This window comes from Sinocyclocheilus rhinocerous, unplaced genomic scaffold, assembly GCF_001515625.1.
Source record: "Sinocyclocheilus rhinocerous isolate Xijiao unplaced genomic scaffold, SAMN03320098_v1.1 scaffold260, whole genome shotgun sequence".
Taxonomy (NCBI): Eukaryota; Metazoa; Chordata; class Actinopteri; order Cypriniformes; family Cyprinidae; genus Sinocyclocheilus; species Sinocyclocheilus rhinocerous.
This window is the reverse complement of record NW_015637541.1, coordinates 647069-667939: the sequence shown is the minus strand read 5'-3', so window position 1 is coordinate 667939 and position 20871 is coordinate 647069. Positions and strand designations below refer to the sequence as shown.

At 35.3% G+C, this 20871-nt stretch overlaps 1 protein-coding gene across 3 annotated transcripts in view; it reads right to left on the bottom strand.

Moving 5' to 3' along the window:
* LOC107749010 (tyrosine-protein phosphatase non-receptor type 13-like) overlaps positions 1-20871 on the bottom strand; it is a 106675-nt gene that overhangs the window by 24800 nt on the left and 61004 nt on the right. For 2 of the 3 annotated variants that reach the window (XM_016564055.1, XM_016564057.1), the window contains exons 8-19: positions 12440-12532; positions 11047-11137; positions 9549-9747; positions 8717-8791; positions 8463-8640; positions 7731-7881; positions 5954-6092; positions 5559-5711; positions 5024-5206; positions 4711-4873; positions 3220-3583; positions 756-862 (exon numbers count right to left, since the gene is read on the bottom strand). In XM_016564055.1, the coding sequence (XP_016419541.1) occupies positions 756-862; positions 3220-3583; positions 4711-4873; positions 5024-5206; positions 5559-5711; positions 5954-6092; positions 7731-7881; positions 8463-8640; positions 8717-8791; positions 9549-9747; positions 11047-11137; positions 12440-12532 (1896 nt within the window). The remainder of the gene's footprint in view (positions 1-755; positions 863-3219; positions 3584-4710; positions 4874-5023; positions 5207-5558; positions 5712-5953; positions 6093-7730; positions 7882-8462; positions 8641-8716; positions 8792-9548; positions 9748-11046; positions 11138-12439; positions 12533-20871) is intronic. The other variant, XM_016564056.1, reaches the window with a different exon arrangement.

Below are 20871 nucleotides of genomic sequence, written 5' to 3'. Positions count from 1 at the left end.
TAGAAATGCAGTGATGCATGTACAAGCGCATAAATTCAGACTGTAATCTCTTTATGGCATCTCTCTACATGCGGAGGAAGATGTTGAGAGGATTTGGGCTGCTGCTCTGTCTGATCTGACAGCGGCTGATGGGATGAAATGGAGAACAATAAAACATGCATGAAGGAATAAAATAAAATTATTTATAAATAAATAAATAGGGTCAATTTAACCCCAAAACTATTATTTAGCATGGTTAAATCACTGTGACACACAGCCTGTCAGTATAATATCAGCCACATCCACTGAAAACCAGCATCAGCCGAATACTGACGGTGGCTTTTAAATTGTATAAAGGCTTGTATTATTCTCTGACATATAGAAATGCAGTGATGCATGTACAAGCGCATAAATTCAGACTGTAATCTCTTTATGGCATCTCTCTACATGCGGAGGAAGATGTTGAGAGGATTTGGGCTGCTGCTCTGTCTGATCTGACAGCGGCTGATGGGATGAAATGGAGAGGTAAAATGAAAAGATCAGTGAGGGAACAGAGGGAGAGAGCTGTTCAAAAGATAAAACGAAAGAGGCAGACAGCGGCTGAGACGCACAGACAGATTCCGCCCACTATCCTGACAGACTATCAGAAGAGAGAGACTACAAAGTAAGGAAGTTAGAGAACGTTCAAAAGCAGAAAGACAAGTCCTTTGAGGGTGATGAGCCATGTGCGAGTGGATATAAGAAAGAAACAGCCGGTCGGTTCTCGTTGTCCTCACCTACGACATACGCCTGTCCCGTGTCCTCACAGGAGGAAGAGTCGGACTCTTTCTTCAAGCTTTTGGGGCTCCAGCGGGGACTGTCATCCACCGTGCTGCTGAACACACTGATGATGCAGGGGAAAAAGAAAATGATCATGAAAATCAGCGCAGAGGCAATTACTTCCAGTGGCAGAGCGGAATAAATGCAGTTATTTTCATTTTCTGATCAATCCATAATATCGCTGGAGTGAGGAACTCACTGCATATTTAGAAGCCGAAATTATATACTCAATTCATAAAAACGTTCTTGATTATAATCTGCTAAATCAAGACTTCCCCAACTGAGCATGCATTACATCATGGAGTCTAAAACATTACAATTATCTTCACAGGAACACAAAAATGTTCGCAAACATCTGCAAACACAGTTTTAAGTCTGTCACTCTCACATGCACAGTGGCTGTCTGTCTTCCATGAGAACCGATTAATGCTGTTGGCCCCAGGCAGCTCAGTGCCAAGCGACAGAGCAACAGAGAAATGCAGATCAGGAGAGTGCGACAGGCGTAAAGACATTAGAACACAAACTGCAGACGAGCATGAAAGTGAGATGGGTATAAAAAACTAAAAGGTAGGAGAGTGAGACGAGTATAAAGATGTAAGACGGTAGACTCGATGCCACTGTTTTGAAGAAATAAGCCAAACTACAGCAGATTAGGAGAGTGAGACAGGTGTAAAGACACTGTGAAATGAGTGTAAATTGGGTACAAATGATACAAAAAAGACATAGCAGGACGCTAAAGTTAGTTATTATCTATTAGACATTACAAAACAAATTTTACAAGATTAGGAGAGTGAGACAGGTATAAAAGACATGATTTACAACTGATCAGGAGAAGACGACGGGTGTAAAGATATTGTAAAACAGCACAGCAGAGCAGGAGAGTGAGACAAGTATGAAGACATAAGGAGAAACCATGCCAGTGGTAGAGAGTGAGACGAGTATAAAGATGTAAGACAGTAATCACAATGCCACTGTTTTGAAGAAATAAACCAAACTACAGCAGATTAGGAGAGTGAGACAGGTGTAAAGATATAAAAGAAAATATTTTAAAAAACTGGAGATTGGTGCATGTGTAAAGAAATCAGACAAACTGAATTAAATCAAGAGATTGAGATAGATTCAGTGATATCATAAAACAAACTACAGCAGAAGAGGAGAGTGAGACAGGTGTAAAGACCTTATAAGATAAACTACAGGAGTGAGAGAAGTGTAAAGAAACTACAAGACAAACTACAACCAAGCAGGAGAAAAAGACGGGTGTAAAGATATGATAAGACTAATCACTGCAGGAGAGTGATACAAGTGTGAAGATACAAATCATCAGAAGACTGAGACACTTTGAAATATAAGACAAACCACGTCAGAGCTAGAGAGTAAGACGGGTGTAAAGACATTGGAGAAAAAAAAAAAAGACTCACTCGGAGCAGGAGAGTGAGATAGATATAAAGACACTAAAAGAAACTGAAAATGAGATTAAGACAAGTAGAAAGAAATAAGACAAACTGTATGGATCAGGAGAGTGAGACGGGGACAAATATGTCATAAACTACAGCAGAAAAGGATAGTGAGAGGGGTGTAAAGACATTGTAAAAAGTGTAAAATGAGTGTAAAGATTTACAAAAAGACAAACTGCAGCCAAGCAGAATGAGTTATTCTCTATTTGGGAATATGAAACAAATTATACAAGGTTAGGAGAGTGAGACAGCTGTAAAAAATATTGTAAAATAGCAGAGCAAGAGAACAAGACGAGCATGTAAAAAACAGCAGCAGATCAGGGGATTGAGACAGTTTTAAAGAAATAAGAGAGACCATGTCAGAGCTAGAGTGAGACGGGTGTAAAGATATTGTAAAAAAAACACTCAGCAGGAGAGTGAGACATATATAAAGAAAATAGAAATTAACACAAGCAGAAAGAAATAAGACAAACTGTCGTAAAGACAAAACAAACTACAGCAGAAAAGGATAGTGAGACGGGTGTAAAGACATTGTAAAATAAGTGTACATTGAGTGTAAAGATTTACAAAAAGACAAACTGCAGCCAAGCAGAATGAGTTATTCTCTAATTATGAAAACGAAACAAATTATACAAGGTTAAGAGAGTGAGACAGCTGTAAAGACATTATTTACATGACAAACTACAGAAGAAGACAACAGCTGTAAAAAAAAATATTCTAAAAGAGAAGAGCAAGAGAACCATGTCAGAGCTAGAGAGTGAGACTGGTGTAAAGATTTTGTAAAATGAAAAGAAAAAAGAAAAAAAATTACTCAGAGCAGAAGATTGGTACAAAGATAGGAAAGTGAGATAGGTGTAATGACCGTATAAAACAAACTAAAAGTTAAGAGATGAGATGAGAATGTAAAAACTACAAGACAAACAGTGAATAACACAAGAATGTCATTTGTTTTATATGTGTCTCTCACCCTTCCTGCTGTCTGGCGACAGCGATGGAGTCCGTGTCGGAGCTTGCACGCTGGTGTGTTGATGCAAGCACTTGTGAACGTGTCATGCTGCTCTGTGATTGGCTACTGAAAGGCACCATCCTGTGCTCTGGCGACTCAGGCAGCTGACCCAAGTTATGATGGGAACGACTCTTCATCCTGGGGTTGGAGCTGCTGCTGAACCCTGGATAAGGTGGTTCGGGAGGAACAGAGATCCGACTCGAACCCTTGCTGAGGGAGATCTCAGAGTAGGACATCCTCTTGTAGAGTTCAGGGTCAGAGCTGGGGGACAGACTAACTGCACCCATCCCATCAGAGTACTGCAGACTGCTCAGAGGAGAGTTCTCTGCAGGGAAAAAGGACAGAAGATGGTAAACGACATGAAAAGAGCAACAGTTAAAACCAAGAACTTCAGTTCACATGGCATTTGTTGTTTTTACACAACAAAGAAAGCTCTACATCCCGGCTTATGTTGACTCTAGATTGCTTTTTCAAACCTGAAACTTTCAGTTCAATGCCAATTCTTCAAGAGCAGCCTGAGGAGAATGGGCCATTTGGAACACTTCCCAATTTTCTCAAAGCCTCTTATTTCAAATTAGCTTTTCTCATTTTGTTTAATAACTAGGAGTTTAACTCATATTCTGCCTGAAACTAAAAGTTTTCTCTTTGATGCAAATATTTTTGAATTATGGAAATTAAATATCAGAAGTCCTCAAGTGGTCTTACTTCTGTCTTTAAAAGTGTGCTCTCGTCTTGGAGGAAAATTTGAAAACAGAATGTGATTTGTTTAATATTATAAAATGTTTATTCTAAGTAAATCCATTAAATGCTGCTCGAAAGTTTGAGGTCTGTAAGCGTTTTTTTAATGTTTTATTTGAACAACAATGCAGTAAAACAACAGTATTGTGGAATAATACTACAATTTACAACAGTGTTTTTTTTAATTATATTACATATTTATTAATATATATTTTTATGGGATTTATTCCTTTGATGGCAAAACTGAATTTTCACATGGGTCATGTGACACATCATTACTGTGTCACATGACCCTTCAGAAATCATTCTAATATACTGATTTGCTGCTCAAGAAACATTTATTATTATTATGTTGATTTTTGTGGAAACTGTTATTTGTTCATGATTCTTTGATGAACAGAAATTTTAAACAGCATTTTATTGAAATAGAAATCTTTTCTAACATTATAAATGTCTTTATTGTTATTTTTAAACACTTTTGATCATAACGCATCCTTTATGAACAAAAGTATTGATTTCTTTAAAAAGATTCCGAACTAAAAGTGCCAAACAAAAATAAAGAAATCATTAAAAAAAAAAATACAATCTGAATCTATATTTACAATATTTATAGTGTTTTTGTGTTTTTTTTTTTCATAAAGTGTAAATCCTAAAAATCAATGTTTGATTTCTCAGTCGCCATTGTATTTGCTCTTTTTTTTTTTCTTTTCTTACCCAGGTCCTGCAGTTCTTGGTTGTTCTGTCTGGCTTTCATGTGCAGGTGGAATTTGTACTGGGCCGAGCACAGGTGCAGCAGATACTGGCAGGTCTTCGGACTATCTGTCTGAAACAGATGTTTGATCCCGTCCGAAGTGTTCTGCAAGCAAATCTTCTTTTTCTACCATACAGAAACACAAAGACATAAGGGGTTACTGACACTCCAAATGATTCCATGTGGAAACAGCCTGAAGCTGAACTTTTTCTGGGAAACTCCAGCACAGCCGTGTGATTTCCACTAAATGTAAACATGCGAATTTAAACATCTTACCGTGAAAGAGATCTTCTTGGTATCCCTCCAGGGGAACCTTAGCACAGGGGTTCGATTTCCATTCAGGACCTCGAAGATGAGGACACCTTTCGAGTAAATGCCCAGCATGATGCCAGTCAAGGATCTCTTTTCTGGAAGCACACGATGGAAGTGAACTCCATATTCCGGCAGTCTCTGGCACACCTTCACATAACAGAGAAATGACGAGACAGATCTAATCACATGCAGTCTACAACAACAGCTATTAGGAAAGGAAATTTATCTGAATCAAAATAATTAAAGTCCATTTATTCACAATTATTGACTGCACTTATCTAGTTAAAAAAAAAGAAACGATGTATGTGAATGTGTACAACCAAGTTCCAAGAACAACTTTTGGTCTTGCGACTACTCCCGATTCAAAAAGCTGTAATCAAGAGTATCTGAGAGAAAACAGACTGCAGCAATCTACGTTTATTCAAGTCAATTATGGAAGTTTGGCCAATCAGGAAGCTCTGCCTTGAATCACACTTGATTGATGCGTTTCGTTCCTGACCTTGAGGAACTCAAGTTCGGCCTCCTGCTCTGAAGCGTTGTAGTATGAGCTGTGGAGTTTGGGTAACTCTTCTTTAATGGTGGTCTGATCGATCTTATCCAGAACCGAAGCAGGGAGGTAGTGCTCCGTTCGGAAATATGTCTTTCCGTGAAGCTGACGGAACAAAGAGGAGAAAACATGTACTGAGATAAGATGATGCTCAGATGGCCAAAATAAACTTTAGATGTAGAATTTAAGATTCCTTTTTCACAAAAATATTTGTATTTTAGATGCAATGCACTTTGGGATAAAATAAAATAAATAAAATAAAATAAAATAAAATAAAATAAAATAAAATATACATTTTCAAAAATCTCAAACAAAATTTTCCTCTATTTTTCTGCTGTAGTTTGTACCTCAGTCTGATAGTCCCCAAACTCTGCCTGCAGTGCCAGAGATGCCAAGATCATGGCATTTTCCAGGTCACAGCGTACCCGCTCCTCTAATATATCCTTCCGCAGCTGCAAGTAGTACTGGTGTTTGGTCATTGTGTGTCTATATAAAACAATGTTAATTAATTATTTTGGGTTAACTGAATAATACATACATGTACATACGTATATACTGTACATGCTAATATAAATAACTGTTCAAAAGTATGGAAGATTTTGTTTGTTTATTTTATTATTATTTTTTTTTTACATTTTTATTCAGCAAGGACACATTAAACTGATTAAATGTGACATTAAAGAATTTCAAATTGTTACATTGTGACAATCTTTCAAATAAATGTTGTTTTTTTAACTTTCTATTAATCAAAGAATGCTGAAAAAAAAAGTGTTACAGTTTCCACAGCTATATTAAGTAGCGCTGAGAAAAGTAGCAAACTGTTTTCAACATAGATAATAATAACTGTGTCTTGAGAATGGCTGACAATTCAGTTTCCCATCACAGGAATAAATTACATTTTAAAATATATTAATATAGTAAATGGTTTTAATTGTAATATTTGACAATATTACTTTTTTGCTATGTATTTGATCAAATAAATTGAGCCTTGGTGAGCATATGACACTCTTTCAAAAACATTTAAAAATCTTACAGACCCCAAACTTTTGAACAATAGTGTGTATATATATGCTTCAAGTCATATCACTCGGCAGTCATCTTTGAAACGCCTCTCAGGCATGCAAGTGCAGCTCCTATCTCTTTGAATGGGAAAACATCAAATTCTCCAAAACTGTTCACTAAGCTCACGATTAAATTATTTGAAATAAATCACCAATGAAATCTGACAACAACTGTGTCATAAATGTTGTTTCTTTTGCACAAATAGAGTTATAAAAAGCGTATTTCTTCATATGACACTCTTTCAAAAACATTTAAAAATCTTACAGACCCCAAACTTTTGAACAATAGTGTGTATATATATGCTTCAAGTCATATCACTCGGCAGTCATCTTTGAAACGCCTCTCAGGCATGCAAGTGCAGCTCCTATCTATTTGAATGGGAAAACATCAAATTCTCCAAAACTGTTCACTAAGCTCACGATTAAATTTCATATTTGAAATCACCAATGAAATCTGACAACAACTGTGTCATAAATGTTGTTTCTTTTGCACAAATAGAGTTATAAAAAGCGTATTTCTTATAGCTTATGACTGTTTCTATAGCAACCGACTTCTAAGGGCAGCTGCAGTGACACGGTGACTTTACTGATTAGCGATTGGCTCTTTTGCTCAAAAGGCGGGGCTTCATTCGATAGAGCGGCCATATTGAGTGTTGCATTTTTCCCCGTTCAAAACTATACGAGTGACACGTCTTGGGTATTCCATAGTCTTTACTAAAATGAAGCTGACAAAGGTGGGTGAAGTGAGAAAATATATTTTTGTTCAGCTATTTCAAACTATTTCCTTGAAAACATATTTTTGCAACATAATTGAGACCCACTGTGAACTGGTTTATATTTTCTTTGTGGTGGCCTAACAAGAGGAACACGTAACCACAAAGTTCTGGAGTTGCACCAATAAAATTAAAACCGCTGTAAAAGCATTTGGCTTTCTACTGTAGCTACATTTCTGATAAATAAAGATTGCAATGATTTACTGCATTATTTTGCAATTCATGAAAAAGCTAATGACTCATAAGAAAGAATTCTATTTTTAGACTCTGATTATGTTGTCAGCTCTTACTGTATCAGACTGACATCATCCTGAAAGAACTTGATACGTAGGAACAGATTAAAATTGACATCCATCTTCTTTTTCCTCGGGTCATCCTTCCAACCTTCAGGCGCCACCTTTGAAAGTTTGGCATCAGGTTCAATGAAGAAGAACTCGTCATCTAAAAGAAAAAAAAAAGAGGAAAGATAAAGAAAGATAAACAAACAGATTATGCTAAAAGAGTTCAATGCAGCATAACAAACTAAAGCAGCCTTTGGTTTGGGAGGCATGAGTCAGAGGACTTAATGAACCATCTGTGGACACAAATCACCCATGTCCATTAGAGCTGTAACTAAAGGAGTCACGCGGGGTAGCACGTCAGGAAGAGAACAACAGAGTTATTTATTCTGTTGTATTTACACACTTCATGATCAAATTGCTCTGTTTACCTGAACAGGTACCCATAACATAAGCTGCAATAAATCATACTGTTGACATTTCCAAGAAATTCTTCCTAAACACCATTCCAAAGAGGACATTAACATGAAGGAGTAATAAGATATTAATACATTCTGCATGGAGCTTTCATTTAGACTTGACTTAAATAACAAAAAACACAAAACTGTATTTCTATGAAAACATATTTACTTTAGTTTTTTGTATAACACCGAAAGGTATACAAAATACTAATGGGGGCAGAAAAGTAGAGAGTGAATTTTCACATAGTTTAATACCAGTTTTAAAGGAAGATGGTTTATGCACCTTTAAAGTAGGCGAGACTGAAGAGATGGTGCTCGACCAGTCCAATGTGAGCTACGACCATGTCCAAAACATCCTTACAGACCGCCTTCACATCGCAACACAGCTCCAACTTCTGCCCGTTCAGTAAGACCACCCCCACCTTCCTCTGACTCTCCTCCACCTTCCCACGCTTGTTCTGCTGAAACACATGCAAAAACGATAAATGTATATACAATTACGTAGCAGCATAAAGCAAAGCAGATTAGCTGTCTTACCATTATGGATGAAGGAACGGTTAAAACCACAGTTGGCTCGCTGCTCATCCTCACAAACTCAGGGCCAAACAAATTCTACAACAAGAACAAAATAAATTTTAAAGGTCCCACACAGTTAAACTTAGTTTTAGTAACAATTTGAAGTTATTCTGCTTTTTCCTTCAGAAAACATATATATAATTTACAAAGTAACATCTTAAGTCAAACTGAATTCTTTTATGCTTGCATCATTTACACTATAACTCAATCTGAATTAAGGTGACTTATTTATTCAGCTTTGCATCATTCACGTTTAAACATGCTTAAAATAACTATGAATTCAATTGAGCATGGATTACTTAATGGCAGTTATAGTGTGAATAGTGCAAAACTAAAGTGAATTCAGTGTGAATTCAGAAGGACTGGATTGTTATTTTATTCACAATGTAATGTACAGTAAATGCACTTTAGGCATATTCTATCTGAATTCAGTTAAACTGGATTACTTTATTCTTTGTCACTAACACAGTAACTTGCATAAACTGAATTGAATCTGAATTTAGTAGACCTTGATTCTTTTGCTTTACATCAATCATGCAAAACCTGCATAAATAAGCATTCAGTTAAATGCAATTACTTCATAAAAGTTATAGTGTAAATGACAAAGCTGAAGTCAATTCAATCTGAATTCAGATGATCTGGATTACATTTTATTTAGATTATTAATAATGCAATATACAATGCATAGTGAATTCAATCTGAACTCAATTAAACTGGACTACTTTATCTTTTGTCACTAACACTAAAACTTGTATAATGTGAATTCAATCTGAATTCAGCTACACTGCATTACTTTAAATTTGCGTGGATGAAGGCCTGCTTCCAAAGGACTGCTGCGAAGGGGCTCAGCCAGGTCCAGAATGGAGGCACGTGGGTCTTCGCCGGGATAGATGGAGGCTCTAGATAGCCGGGCCTGGAGCCTGTGCAACTCTTCCTGACGCTGGATCAGAAGTTCTGTGCCTGACAGCTCATCCTGACCCACCTCAAAAAGTCTGGAAACAAGGCAAAACCAGGAAGGTGTTTGCAAGTGTAGTAACTCCGTGCATTTTCACTGCTTTCAAATTCAGATCATAAGATGGAAAGGTGAAAATGAATCCTAGCAGAATAAGCGTGAAGCATTGTGTGTTACGTAAGCACTCTGGCATGCCACCCAATAGCAGAGCCAGCTGGTTGCTGTGGGGTGACCCATGGCGCAGCTCTTTGTCTTGGGCATCCTCAGGGAATCAATTACTGAACTCTGCCCCAAAACCTGCTCTACAAAACAGGAACACCTGGCAACCCTCGTCATGACCGCATCACTGCCAACATCTACAGCAGGGAAGAGCGGTGTTGGGTAGTTCAGCTGGTTAACCAGCAGGGGGAGAAGTAGAATATCACTGACTCAATGAGAAATATATTAGATGGAAGGTTTTACAGTATTCACATTGACTTTTGGGGGTTTGCCAGGGAAAATAAGAATAAAATGCAACAAAAGCTGCTGTGAGATCACTGGAAAAGCTGTTAATGGCAGAGAACGAGGGAAAACAGTGGGATATCAAAGTGCAAAGTATCTAACATAAACTGGTCTTACGATTATGACAATAGTGATGACATAATTCAAATGCTCATTTTAAAACAACTTCACATACATTTATAAGCAGAGCACTTTTTCCATAATCTAAAAAACACACAGAGCGACCTTTAAAAGTTATATCCTAGCAAGGACAGCCCGTAGGCGCAATGATTTTCATATTAAGATGCTAATATTTATTGCATACTTCCTTTAACTCCCACAGAAACCTTTTGACACTTTAATTGACGTGCAAAGCATTATTTGGCTGATTTATGAGCCTTTCAAATCATGAGAACCATGTGTTCAAAATAACATTTCTCACAATATTTGTGAAAATTTGTGAACTTTATTGCTTGAACACAGTTCTAACTATCTACATTATACTACACACACTATCTACAATACTACACACTAACCCAAACCTTGCTCTTAGAAACAAGGAAAACATATTTACATAACTTTCACCTATGAGGATGAGGTTTTGAGGTTTTGTGCTGTTTGTATCATTTCTGGGGACAATTTTGTCCCCACAGTAAAACCACACACACACACACAGCTGCGGTTCTTGTAACCAGAACTAAACTTGAACAGGATGAGAGGAAATTAACTCAGGAAGGGTTTAGATTATCATTAACTTGGGCTGGGGTCCACAAAAGACCACTAGAAGGGGTCAGTACAGACAGGATGTGCATGATTGATCAACACAAAGCAGGAAGCATCAGAGAAAAAGAGAGAATACCTGTGTCTCTGTGCACTGCTGAGTGAAATGGCGTCATGCTCTGACAGGCCGACCTGAGAGCTGTATCGCCTTAAATCTTCCGGCTTCTTAGCTGTTTGAGTACAGAGGAAAGTTGTGAAATGAATGCATGTAAAGTATGTGCCTTGCACAGTAATATGCAAATAAAAAAGCATCTTTATGTCCCCTATATGAACTGGATGGTCATCAATGAGTGAATTCAAATGACATCCACCCACATTCATCTAAAGTGTTGAAATGGCCACAGTATTATGAGATGCGATGACTCACACTGCATTCATAAATGCCATTCATAAATTCTGAGAAAAAAAGTCAAGATTGTGAGTTTATATCTCGCAGTTCTGACTTTATTTCTCAGAATTGCAAGTTTATATCTCACAACTTTTGAAAAAAAGTCAGAATTGTGAGTTTGTATCACAATTATGAGAAAAAAAGTCAGAATTGTGAGATAAAAAGTGAGATAAAATTTACCTTTTTTATTTTTTTATTCAGTGGCGGAAACGGGCTTCCATAACATCATTTTTTATTTTTTTTATTTTTTTTAATTAACGAGTAACAAGTTGACAGTATAAATGGGCAATTCAAAAATTCAACAAGCAATTCTAAAGTTTGCTTTAGATAAAAACTCAAAAATGTATTTAGGGTTGACACTGCTACAAAAAGACTAAAAAGTTTTTGTGGAGTAATATAACTTCCTAATAGAGCTTAAACCAGCAGAATTTAATAAAATATGTTTAAAGAGATCATTTTGACTTGAGCAAAATATGACCCAGTGCTAGGTATATTACTTACAAATTGTAATCCATTACTGATTACAATCATAATGGAAATTGTAGTTTGTAACAACATCTGTTGTATTACACATATTAGGTAAGGTATTCAGAGTACTTTGAGTACTTTTGACGCAACTTGTAAGAAAATGTTTTCCATTCTTTGTTATCAACATCAAATAGTGCTTTAAACATTACACTACGCCAAGGTTTCCTAAAGTGGGGTTTGTGAGGTGATGAAAAGCTAATAATTAGTTACATAATACAATGTCAAATTACAATTAAATTGTGTGGCCTTTCCATTTTCTGTGTATTTATGGTCACCTGACTAGTGGCTGGTGTGTGCTGTTCCATAAAACTGGAAGACTTTATAAATGTATAAGCGAAAGGAGGTTTTTTTTAGAAACGATGCAATCATGTAATCTATAAGAAAAGTAACTGTAATCTGATTATGTGCACTTTAAAATTTAATATAACCTGATCATAATTACTTAATTTTTGGAATCTGATTACGTAATCCAGTAATCAGTTACTATCCAGCACTGAACCTAGAAATACTTCATGCACCTGTTGTATTAAAAAATTGATGAGGATATTAGTACAACCTTGTCTGTAGTCGGGGTCTGATGATGTTATGGAGGGGCTTTCGCTGGAGGAGCTGTAGTCGCTGTGGTATCTTCTGTGAGTATGCAGGGGATCTAAAAATGAATATTTGCACAAAACAAAACAACAGTCATAAAATGCAAATTCTTGTCAATTCCATTATGTAAGAATTTAGCACTGCACATTCAAATATTTGTGACCCTGGACCACAAAATCAGTCATAAGGGCCAATTTTTTTAAATTGAGATTTATACATTTATACAATTTATACAAAGGTGAATAAATAAGCTTTCCATTGATGCATGGTTTGTTATGATAGGACAGTATTTGATTGAGATACAGCTATTTGAAAACATGGAACCTGAGGGTGCAAAAAAATCCAAATATTGAGAAAATCGCCTTTAAAAGTTGTCCAAATTAAGTTCTTAGCAATGCATATTACTAATCAAAAATTAAGTTTTGATATATTTACGGTAGGAAATTTACTAAATATCTTCATGGAACATGATCTTTATTTAATATCCTAATGATTTTTGGCATAAAAGAAAAATCGATAATTTTGACCCATAAAATGTTTTTTTGGCTATTGCTACAAATATACCCCAGCGACTTAAGACTGGTTTTGTGCTCCAGGGTCACATTTGAGTTAACCTGTTAATCTTATTTTTTGAGAATATCAGAGACAGCCCTGCTCTCACCTTGTGCTTTATTATTAGAAAGAGCACTTTCTAAAACATTCATGTCACACTTACAGACTTTTAAAACATGTCCATGGAACAAAACCGCTTCTATGTCCCCATGACCCAATGAATCCTCATATTCTCAGACATGGTCTGTTATTTTCCATAGTGAACACAGACACTGGAAACTGTGTTATAGATTATTTCCATCATTATGAGCAGCAATGGGAGTTCAAAAATGTGCTAAAGGGAGTCACTAAAGAGCTTCCAAATATTCTTACAGTATTTAATCATGTACGCCTTTGGTATGAACATGCATACAAATCATGCTCTTTAACGCATCACGTTTTATGATCTCGAATGAAGGTATGTGCACAGCAGTGACATTTTAGGCCTTTGGAGGGATTAAAATAACATCAGCAAATTACACCCGAGTTGATCAAAATAACCTGGATGGCAGTTCTGGTTTAGAAGTGAGATTGGCCAACTGAGTGGAAAATGCTGAAAGCTGTACAATACACAGAATGATCAAATCCAGTAAAGTACAGTGAGACTACAGTGGTACTTTTAATACTCCACCGAAGCCCCTCAAAAACACTGAAGATTAGTATGAACACCATATGGAAGTCTTTCATCTGTCTGAGTGCTCAGTTTTCAAACAAGAAACCTTTACAACTGTAGACTCAAGACCTCAAACCTGATAAAACCACTTCAGGCTGACTCAATAAATGTTAACAAGGCTCTGGATTTACAAGTGACAGAACAGAGGAATTTGTTTAATACTGAATAAAAAATATATATCACCAACATATATATAGTAACATAATTTTTATATAACTTATAACTTAATTGTATTTTTTTTTTCTAAAATTGAATTTTATTTGAGTTAAAAATTTTTTCTTTAATATAAACTAAACTATAAAATTGTTTTATATTTAAAGTAATACAAATATCAATTCAAATATTAAATTATCAAATTATACACACATATACAAGCATACATATAAAAATATATAACTAGAAAGGGTGTATTATACACTCTAATTCACTAATTTTGATTCAAATAAAATTCAATTAAAGTACAGTAATACTAAACAGATTAAGTATATACAAATATTATTATTCAAATAAAATTCAATTAAAGTACAGTTACTAAACATAGATTAAGTATATACAAATATTATTAAAGTATTAAATGTGTGTATATAAATATATATTACTAGAAAATGTGTGTATATATACAATTTACTAATTTTAATTAAAATAAAACTGAATTATAGTATAGTAATATATAATAAAATATAAATTTGACTTTTCATTTCTGAAATTTATAGCAATTTTCATTGCCATTAATTTTAAATTGTTTCTTAAATTGGCTTGTTCGATTTAATGATTTGTGTTAGGTTGGTCTACCATTTTCCCTTTAAGAAATACTATAGTCCCTGTCTGTTTGTTCTCAGTCAAATTATTCCTAAGTTTGCATTTCCAGACCGGGCTCAGGTAGGAAACTCTGAATCATTGACTCCGCTTTACTTAGTGATGTAATGCGCGTGCACACACACACACAATCTAAACTTCGACTGAAGCTTGACAGCATCCCCTGCGTGTGGTGTGTTAAATCTGTGCACTATTTAACAAGTCTGTCAGGACCAGAAAATCGAGTCCATGCACTTCAATTACTCAATGCTGCATATTTAGCATTACCAGAATTCCTGAAGGATTTCTCAAGCCAAGAGTTTCGGAAAGTTCAAAATTCACAAGAACAATGAAGCTTTCGTCTCATGCTCGACTGACTGCTCTCCTCAGTAAACAATTAGTTCAACCTCGAGTGAAACTTCTTAACAATGACAATTATGTAAAGCAATCAAACAGTTCCACATAAACACACTGGTGCAAATGCAACTACTCGTCTTTCTTCTGAAACCACCTTGAAATGTTGAAAGATGCGTAAACAGCTGGATAAATTCAGTGAACCAGCCAGTCCACTGACTTAAAAGAAACCACGTGCTCATGGAGGAAATATAGACGAATAAACCGCATTCTTGACCCGAACCATCACTGTGTGCTTGTGAGGCCCGAAGTGCATCATTTTGTTTTTGCAATAGGTGAGGATTAAAAAAATAAATAAATAAAAAAAACATCAGAAATTTAAATAAATAAATACATAAATAATGTACTTATTTAGTAAGTTAGTTAGTTAGTTAATTATTATACATTTATTATACACAACTATACATTCATTCATGCATTCATGTATGCAAGTAAGTAATTCCAGTGGACAATTTTCATTACATTTTAAGACAGCAAATTTTATTTTTTTTTATTTTTTTTTGAGACCTGAAGTGCATCACTTTGAGGTATGAATAGAATAGAATAGAATAGAATAGAATAGAAATAAAAAAAGATAAAATCAATCAGTCACAATGTTCAGATTTGTCATTCATTCATTAAAAAACTAATAAATAAATCAATAAATGGATTCATTATGTTATTATATGTGTTTATTTTTTATTTATGGGGAAAAAATTTTCAGTAATTCCCATTATTCTCTACATTATATTGTAAAATCATTTTTTATTTAACAATACAACATATATTAGCCTTCTTTTTAAAACTTGAAAAAATTAAATACAATATCAGAGGTGGGGGGGGAATCGTTTTTTGAAAAATGGCAACAATTTATCACGTTCGTTAATGATTTACAAACCTTAGACATGAATTGAGTGGAGGTATATATATGTATAAATATATCTTTTTTTGTTTTGTATGTATTTATTTCTTTTTTTTAAATTAGCATTTCAGTCATGCTATGTATATGTATATGCACATGTTGTTGTTTTTTTGTTAGTTTTTTTCTTCAGATGTCATTTGTTTTAATCGGGGATTGCTTTCTTGGGGCTGGGTAGGATGGTATATGGTGGGTGGGGTGGTATAAAATGTAAAAATGCAATTTGCAAAAAAATTATATGATAAAAAAAACAATACAACATATTAATATGATGTATACTTCTTAATTAATGCATCATATAGCAAAAATAAAAATGATCCTAAAACAAACTGAAAATAATTTACATTTGCTTAAATTTATAACACATAACGTGGGCATGTTCCAGTGTTTCCCCTTACAGCTTGGAGGGTGTTCATGTGTTTCTTTTAATGACAGCAGTCAATGTAACAACTGAACAATTATTGGACATTGACATAATTAATATTGGAACATTTCTTTTTATGACAATTATCCACAAAGTGTGCAGCTTTAAAAAAAGCAGATATCTGCTTTTCAGGTGGTTGACGCGACATATTTTCCGACACACGCTCTATCCGCTGGTGGAAGTGTGCTCACCTGTGTGTGTGTGTGTTTGTTTGTGTGCATGTGTGTGCGCGCATCGGGGCGGAACTCCAAGAGGTCTGCCGTGCACGATACAGAGAGCAGAGGAGAACTGTAAACGCGCGACCATGTAGAGACACTACACTAAACGCAAAAACAGGCACGCACACACATTCTACTTTGACTACAATGGAAAACACTGCCCACATGGTGCAGTTATCAGTGGCTGGTGAGAGTTTGGCGGGTTGTGAAGTGAGTCACTGGCACACAAACACCCAGCGTATCATCAGAGCGGCCCATGACAACATCCACCGCACTGGAGGTATGACAGCACGTCTGCTAAAAGCCTCTGAAGGCAAGTTCGGAGCTGTTGCATTAACTCCCTCGAGTGTGCACTTTCTCTCGGCTCGTCATTTATTTTACAACTCTTTTTGTAGAGAGAAAATCTGTGAAATGGACAGAAAAAAAGGAGGAGTGCATTAGGAAGCAGGACAGTGTGTTCTGCCACAGGCTGCACGCATCACGTCCTGTCATACAAATCAATTTTCTGCCGCGTTTCATGCCACTTTGCAGATGTGAGATCATTCCAGAGAAAATGCCTCTGGATCGACGCCAACCACAAGCTGAGCAATAGTGATGAACGAGATCTGCCAAACTAATGTGTTATGATTTTGTTGATGACACGTCATAGAGCTCTATGCAGTTGCATATGCTCCGGACCATAATTATGGGTCATATTTATCTGGAATGCCTCATTTATAAAAAAAATTCTGTGTAAACTGTTTGTAAAATTATTCATTCAAATGTGACAACATACGCAAGAATAGTGTTAAAAACGATTTGCATGGAAATTTGTTCTGCTCAAGTTTCACGAATGGCCTAATGTTGTAATGTTGTGTAATTTGGTGTCTGTTCAGCCAAAAAATATGAAAATATGCATTTATGAATAATATTCAGAATTCAAAAAGGTACAAAAAAGATCACATTGATTAATTGCAACCCAAGGCCAAAATAAAATAAAATAAGACATGTACATTCACAGTTAAATATCAAATTTTATATATCGAAAGAAAGAAAGAAAGAAAGAGAAAGAAAAAAAGAAAAGAAAGAAAGAGCCAATAACTAATACTGAATGAGTCTATTGTGCATACAAGTGGTAATTTAAAAAAAAAGTATTCAGTGGTCAAAAAAGTACAGAAAAGACTGTATAAACTATTAAGCATTCCATTTTATGGTTGATTTTAAAATTAAAATAAAATAAATGAAATAGGGGACATTCACATTAAATAAACAATTAAATATCCAATAGGCTATATACCATTCAATAAACAAAAATAAATAAATAAACAAGCAAATACTAGCCAAATTAGAACAGATATAGTGCATCACTGTAAATTGTTGAAAAATAAAATGCAAAATTAAATATCCAATAACCTATATACCTATAACTTGCATTAAAAAAATAACCAATATAACATTCATATACTTTATTTGGAAATTTCTAGTGTAAACCCTGACAAAGGTCCATGGTTCTCGAAAGTGGACAAAGAACACTGTCCACTTTCACTGGACAACATTGCACAAACATCTGCAAATGAAGGGCAGAACAGATGGTATCCCATTGGATGCTGGCTCCCAACTGTTGGATCTGCCAGCAGCGGATGGCCTGTGATGACCTCAGATCTTGTAAGTCGGCCATCAGAAGCTGGACAGGTCATACAGCATCTTCTGCCAAATCGCTTTTCAGGCAGGAAAACACCCACAATTAGGCTTTTCCCTACTCTCACTTTTCCCAATCCTGCTCGCTCTTCCTCACTTCCTCATGTTCCTTGCCTGTTTGCAGTAACTTTTTTTCTCCTCTGATCTTGATGTTCTAGAGGCCCGAAGCAGTTTGGACTCATATACTGGTGATTACTGCCACCGAAAGCCTTACATGCGAAAGGATTTCAACTTAAAAAGACATAAAAACAAAGGAAGAGAAAAGGAACAAAGGAGTAATGGGGTGATTACAGCCTGATGAGGACAGAAAGCACAAAAGAGTTTCAGGAGTGCGGCGGTTTTCATTAGAGCTGAAGAGGTTCGTTCATTAGTCGCTTTGTTTCGCTCCGATTTTAAGAGCAAGGTCAGAGTTTTACTAGCAAAGTGGAAAAAAACTTTCATTCGGTCAAGCCAGAGTTCTGACTTGCGTATCCTCTTGTGTTTTTCTGTATTTTTCAAGATCAAACGTAAAGACATGAAAGCCTCAGGGCATGTGGTTTTGTAGCAAAAACTTACTCTGAGTTGCTTTTTAACTATATTACACTGTATTAAATAACAAAATGTTAAACCAAGTGACATCTGCAAAGAAATGATGCTACAACTTTTTGCATAATTAACGAACCATTGTTTTTGCAAATGTTTTAACATAAAAGGTCATTTTACTTTAGTTAATGACATTTCTTATGTTTGACTAGAAATTAGAAAGTGTCCAAATATTTGTAGTTCACCCATAAATGAAAATGTTGCCATCATTTGCTCACCCTAAAGTTGTTCCAAACCTGTATGACTTCATTTCTTCTGCACAAGATATTTTGAAGAATGTTGGTAACCAAAAAGTTGCTGGTAGCCATTGACTTTCAATAGTATTTTTTCCCAATGGCTACCAGCAACTGTTTGGTTACCAACATTTTTCTTGAAGAAAGAAACTAACCAAATCCACCCAAACAGAATAAAGAAACGTATAAGATGATATCATTAGAAGATATATCTCACACAAAAAAGATATTTTGAAGAATGTTATTGACCAAAAAGTCCATTGACTTCCATAATTTGTAAAGAAAAATAACATATATACTGTGGAAGTCAATGGCTACCAGCAACTGTTTGGTTACCAACATTCTTCAAATTATCTTATTTTGTGTTTGACAGAAGAAAAGAAACTCATGAGGGCGAGTAAATGATTTCAGTTTTGGGTAAACTACCCCTTTAATTTTGAACAGTATATCTATTGCTCTATTAATTGAATGAATAGATTATTTATAGAATGTTCAATTTAAAGTTTATCACATCTTACATAAACTTTACAATTTAACGTTTAAGCCATATTTCTGTAAGTGTCTCTCACATTAACTGCTTATGAATTAAAACAGTCTCTCTCAACAGATGTCCATAATGACACATACACTGATAAACTGTTGGTCACGAAGGTGAGCAGAGCTCTCTCAGTCGGATCTCTGGAGAAAGTTTAGCTCCTCAGAGAGCTGTAGATATGCATGGTGCTGGAAAGATAAGATCGGATCAGATTCTCTCTGTGAAACTACAAGTAGATAAGATCGTGACAGGTCACAAAGCCGATGTCTTATCAGAGAAGAAATGCTCTATACCAGAAAGAGCTGTGGAAGGAAGAAGTGGTGGAGTTTTACGTGTGATCTGGGAAGTGTCTCCACATCTCAGAGTTTCCTGAAGCTCTAGTTGAGCGTGGGAGTAATCTTTGAAAAGCTTTTAAATCCAAATGACCTTTGACCTGCAGGGTGAGAGATCTCCCATAAAGTGTAAGCCATGCAGATGGACTGAGTTTTAACATGAAATAATCTCTTTCCGCTCTCATCCCATGCTCGTATTATCAAGATATGTAGTGACAATCTGACCCTGCCTGCTCAAGAATCCTGATCAAAAGATCCTAAGTAATTCAACTCACAAATGTCCCCTATAAAACACAACAAAGCAGACCAAACACACAAGTAATGGACAGCTTCTCGTGTCAAAAGCACATGGCTTCAATTACTGTCTCTAAGGTCAGCGAACTCCAAAATGACCAATGCACCCTGACTTAAAAAAATATGTGTTTAGTGAAGAGTTTCCCTAATGAGAGATCACAAACACCGAGATGGCGGTGCAAACCTGAGTCAAATAAAATCAAATAAGAATGCATAATTCAAATAATAAAAAAATGAATTAAGCATATAATTCAGTTTCAAAGTTAGTATCCCTATGATAAGTGAATCTAATTAAAACACGTCAGTCATATTTAACATTTAATTAAAAAAGAATAATATTACATAATTAAGGTTTTTGCTATGTTCAAAAAAATCTGAAGATAAAATAAAATAAAAAATTATACATGGAAATTTGCACCATGATTCTAATTAAAACATGCCAGCCATATTTAACTTTACATAAAAAAGAACAATATTACATAATTAAGATTTTGCTACGTGCCAAAAAAATCTGAAAAAAAAATAGAATAAAATATTGAAATTTGCACCATGATTTTAATTAAAACATGTCAGTCATTTTTTACGTAAAATATAAAAAGAACAATAATATATAATTACATTTTTTGCTATGTGCCAAAAATTCTGAAAATAAAAAAAATTTAATAAAAATTTATAAAATATGGAAATTTGCACCACGATTGTAATTAAAACGTGTCTGTCATATTTAACTT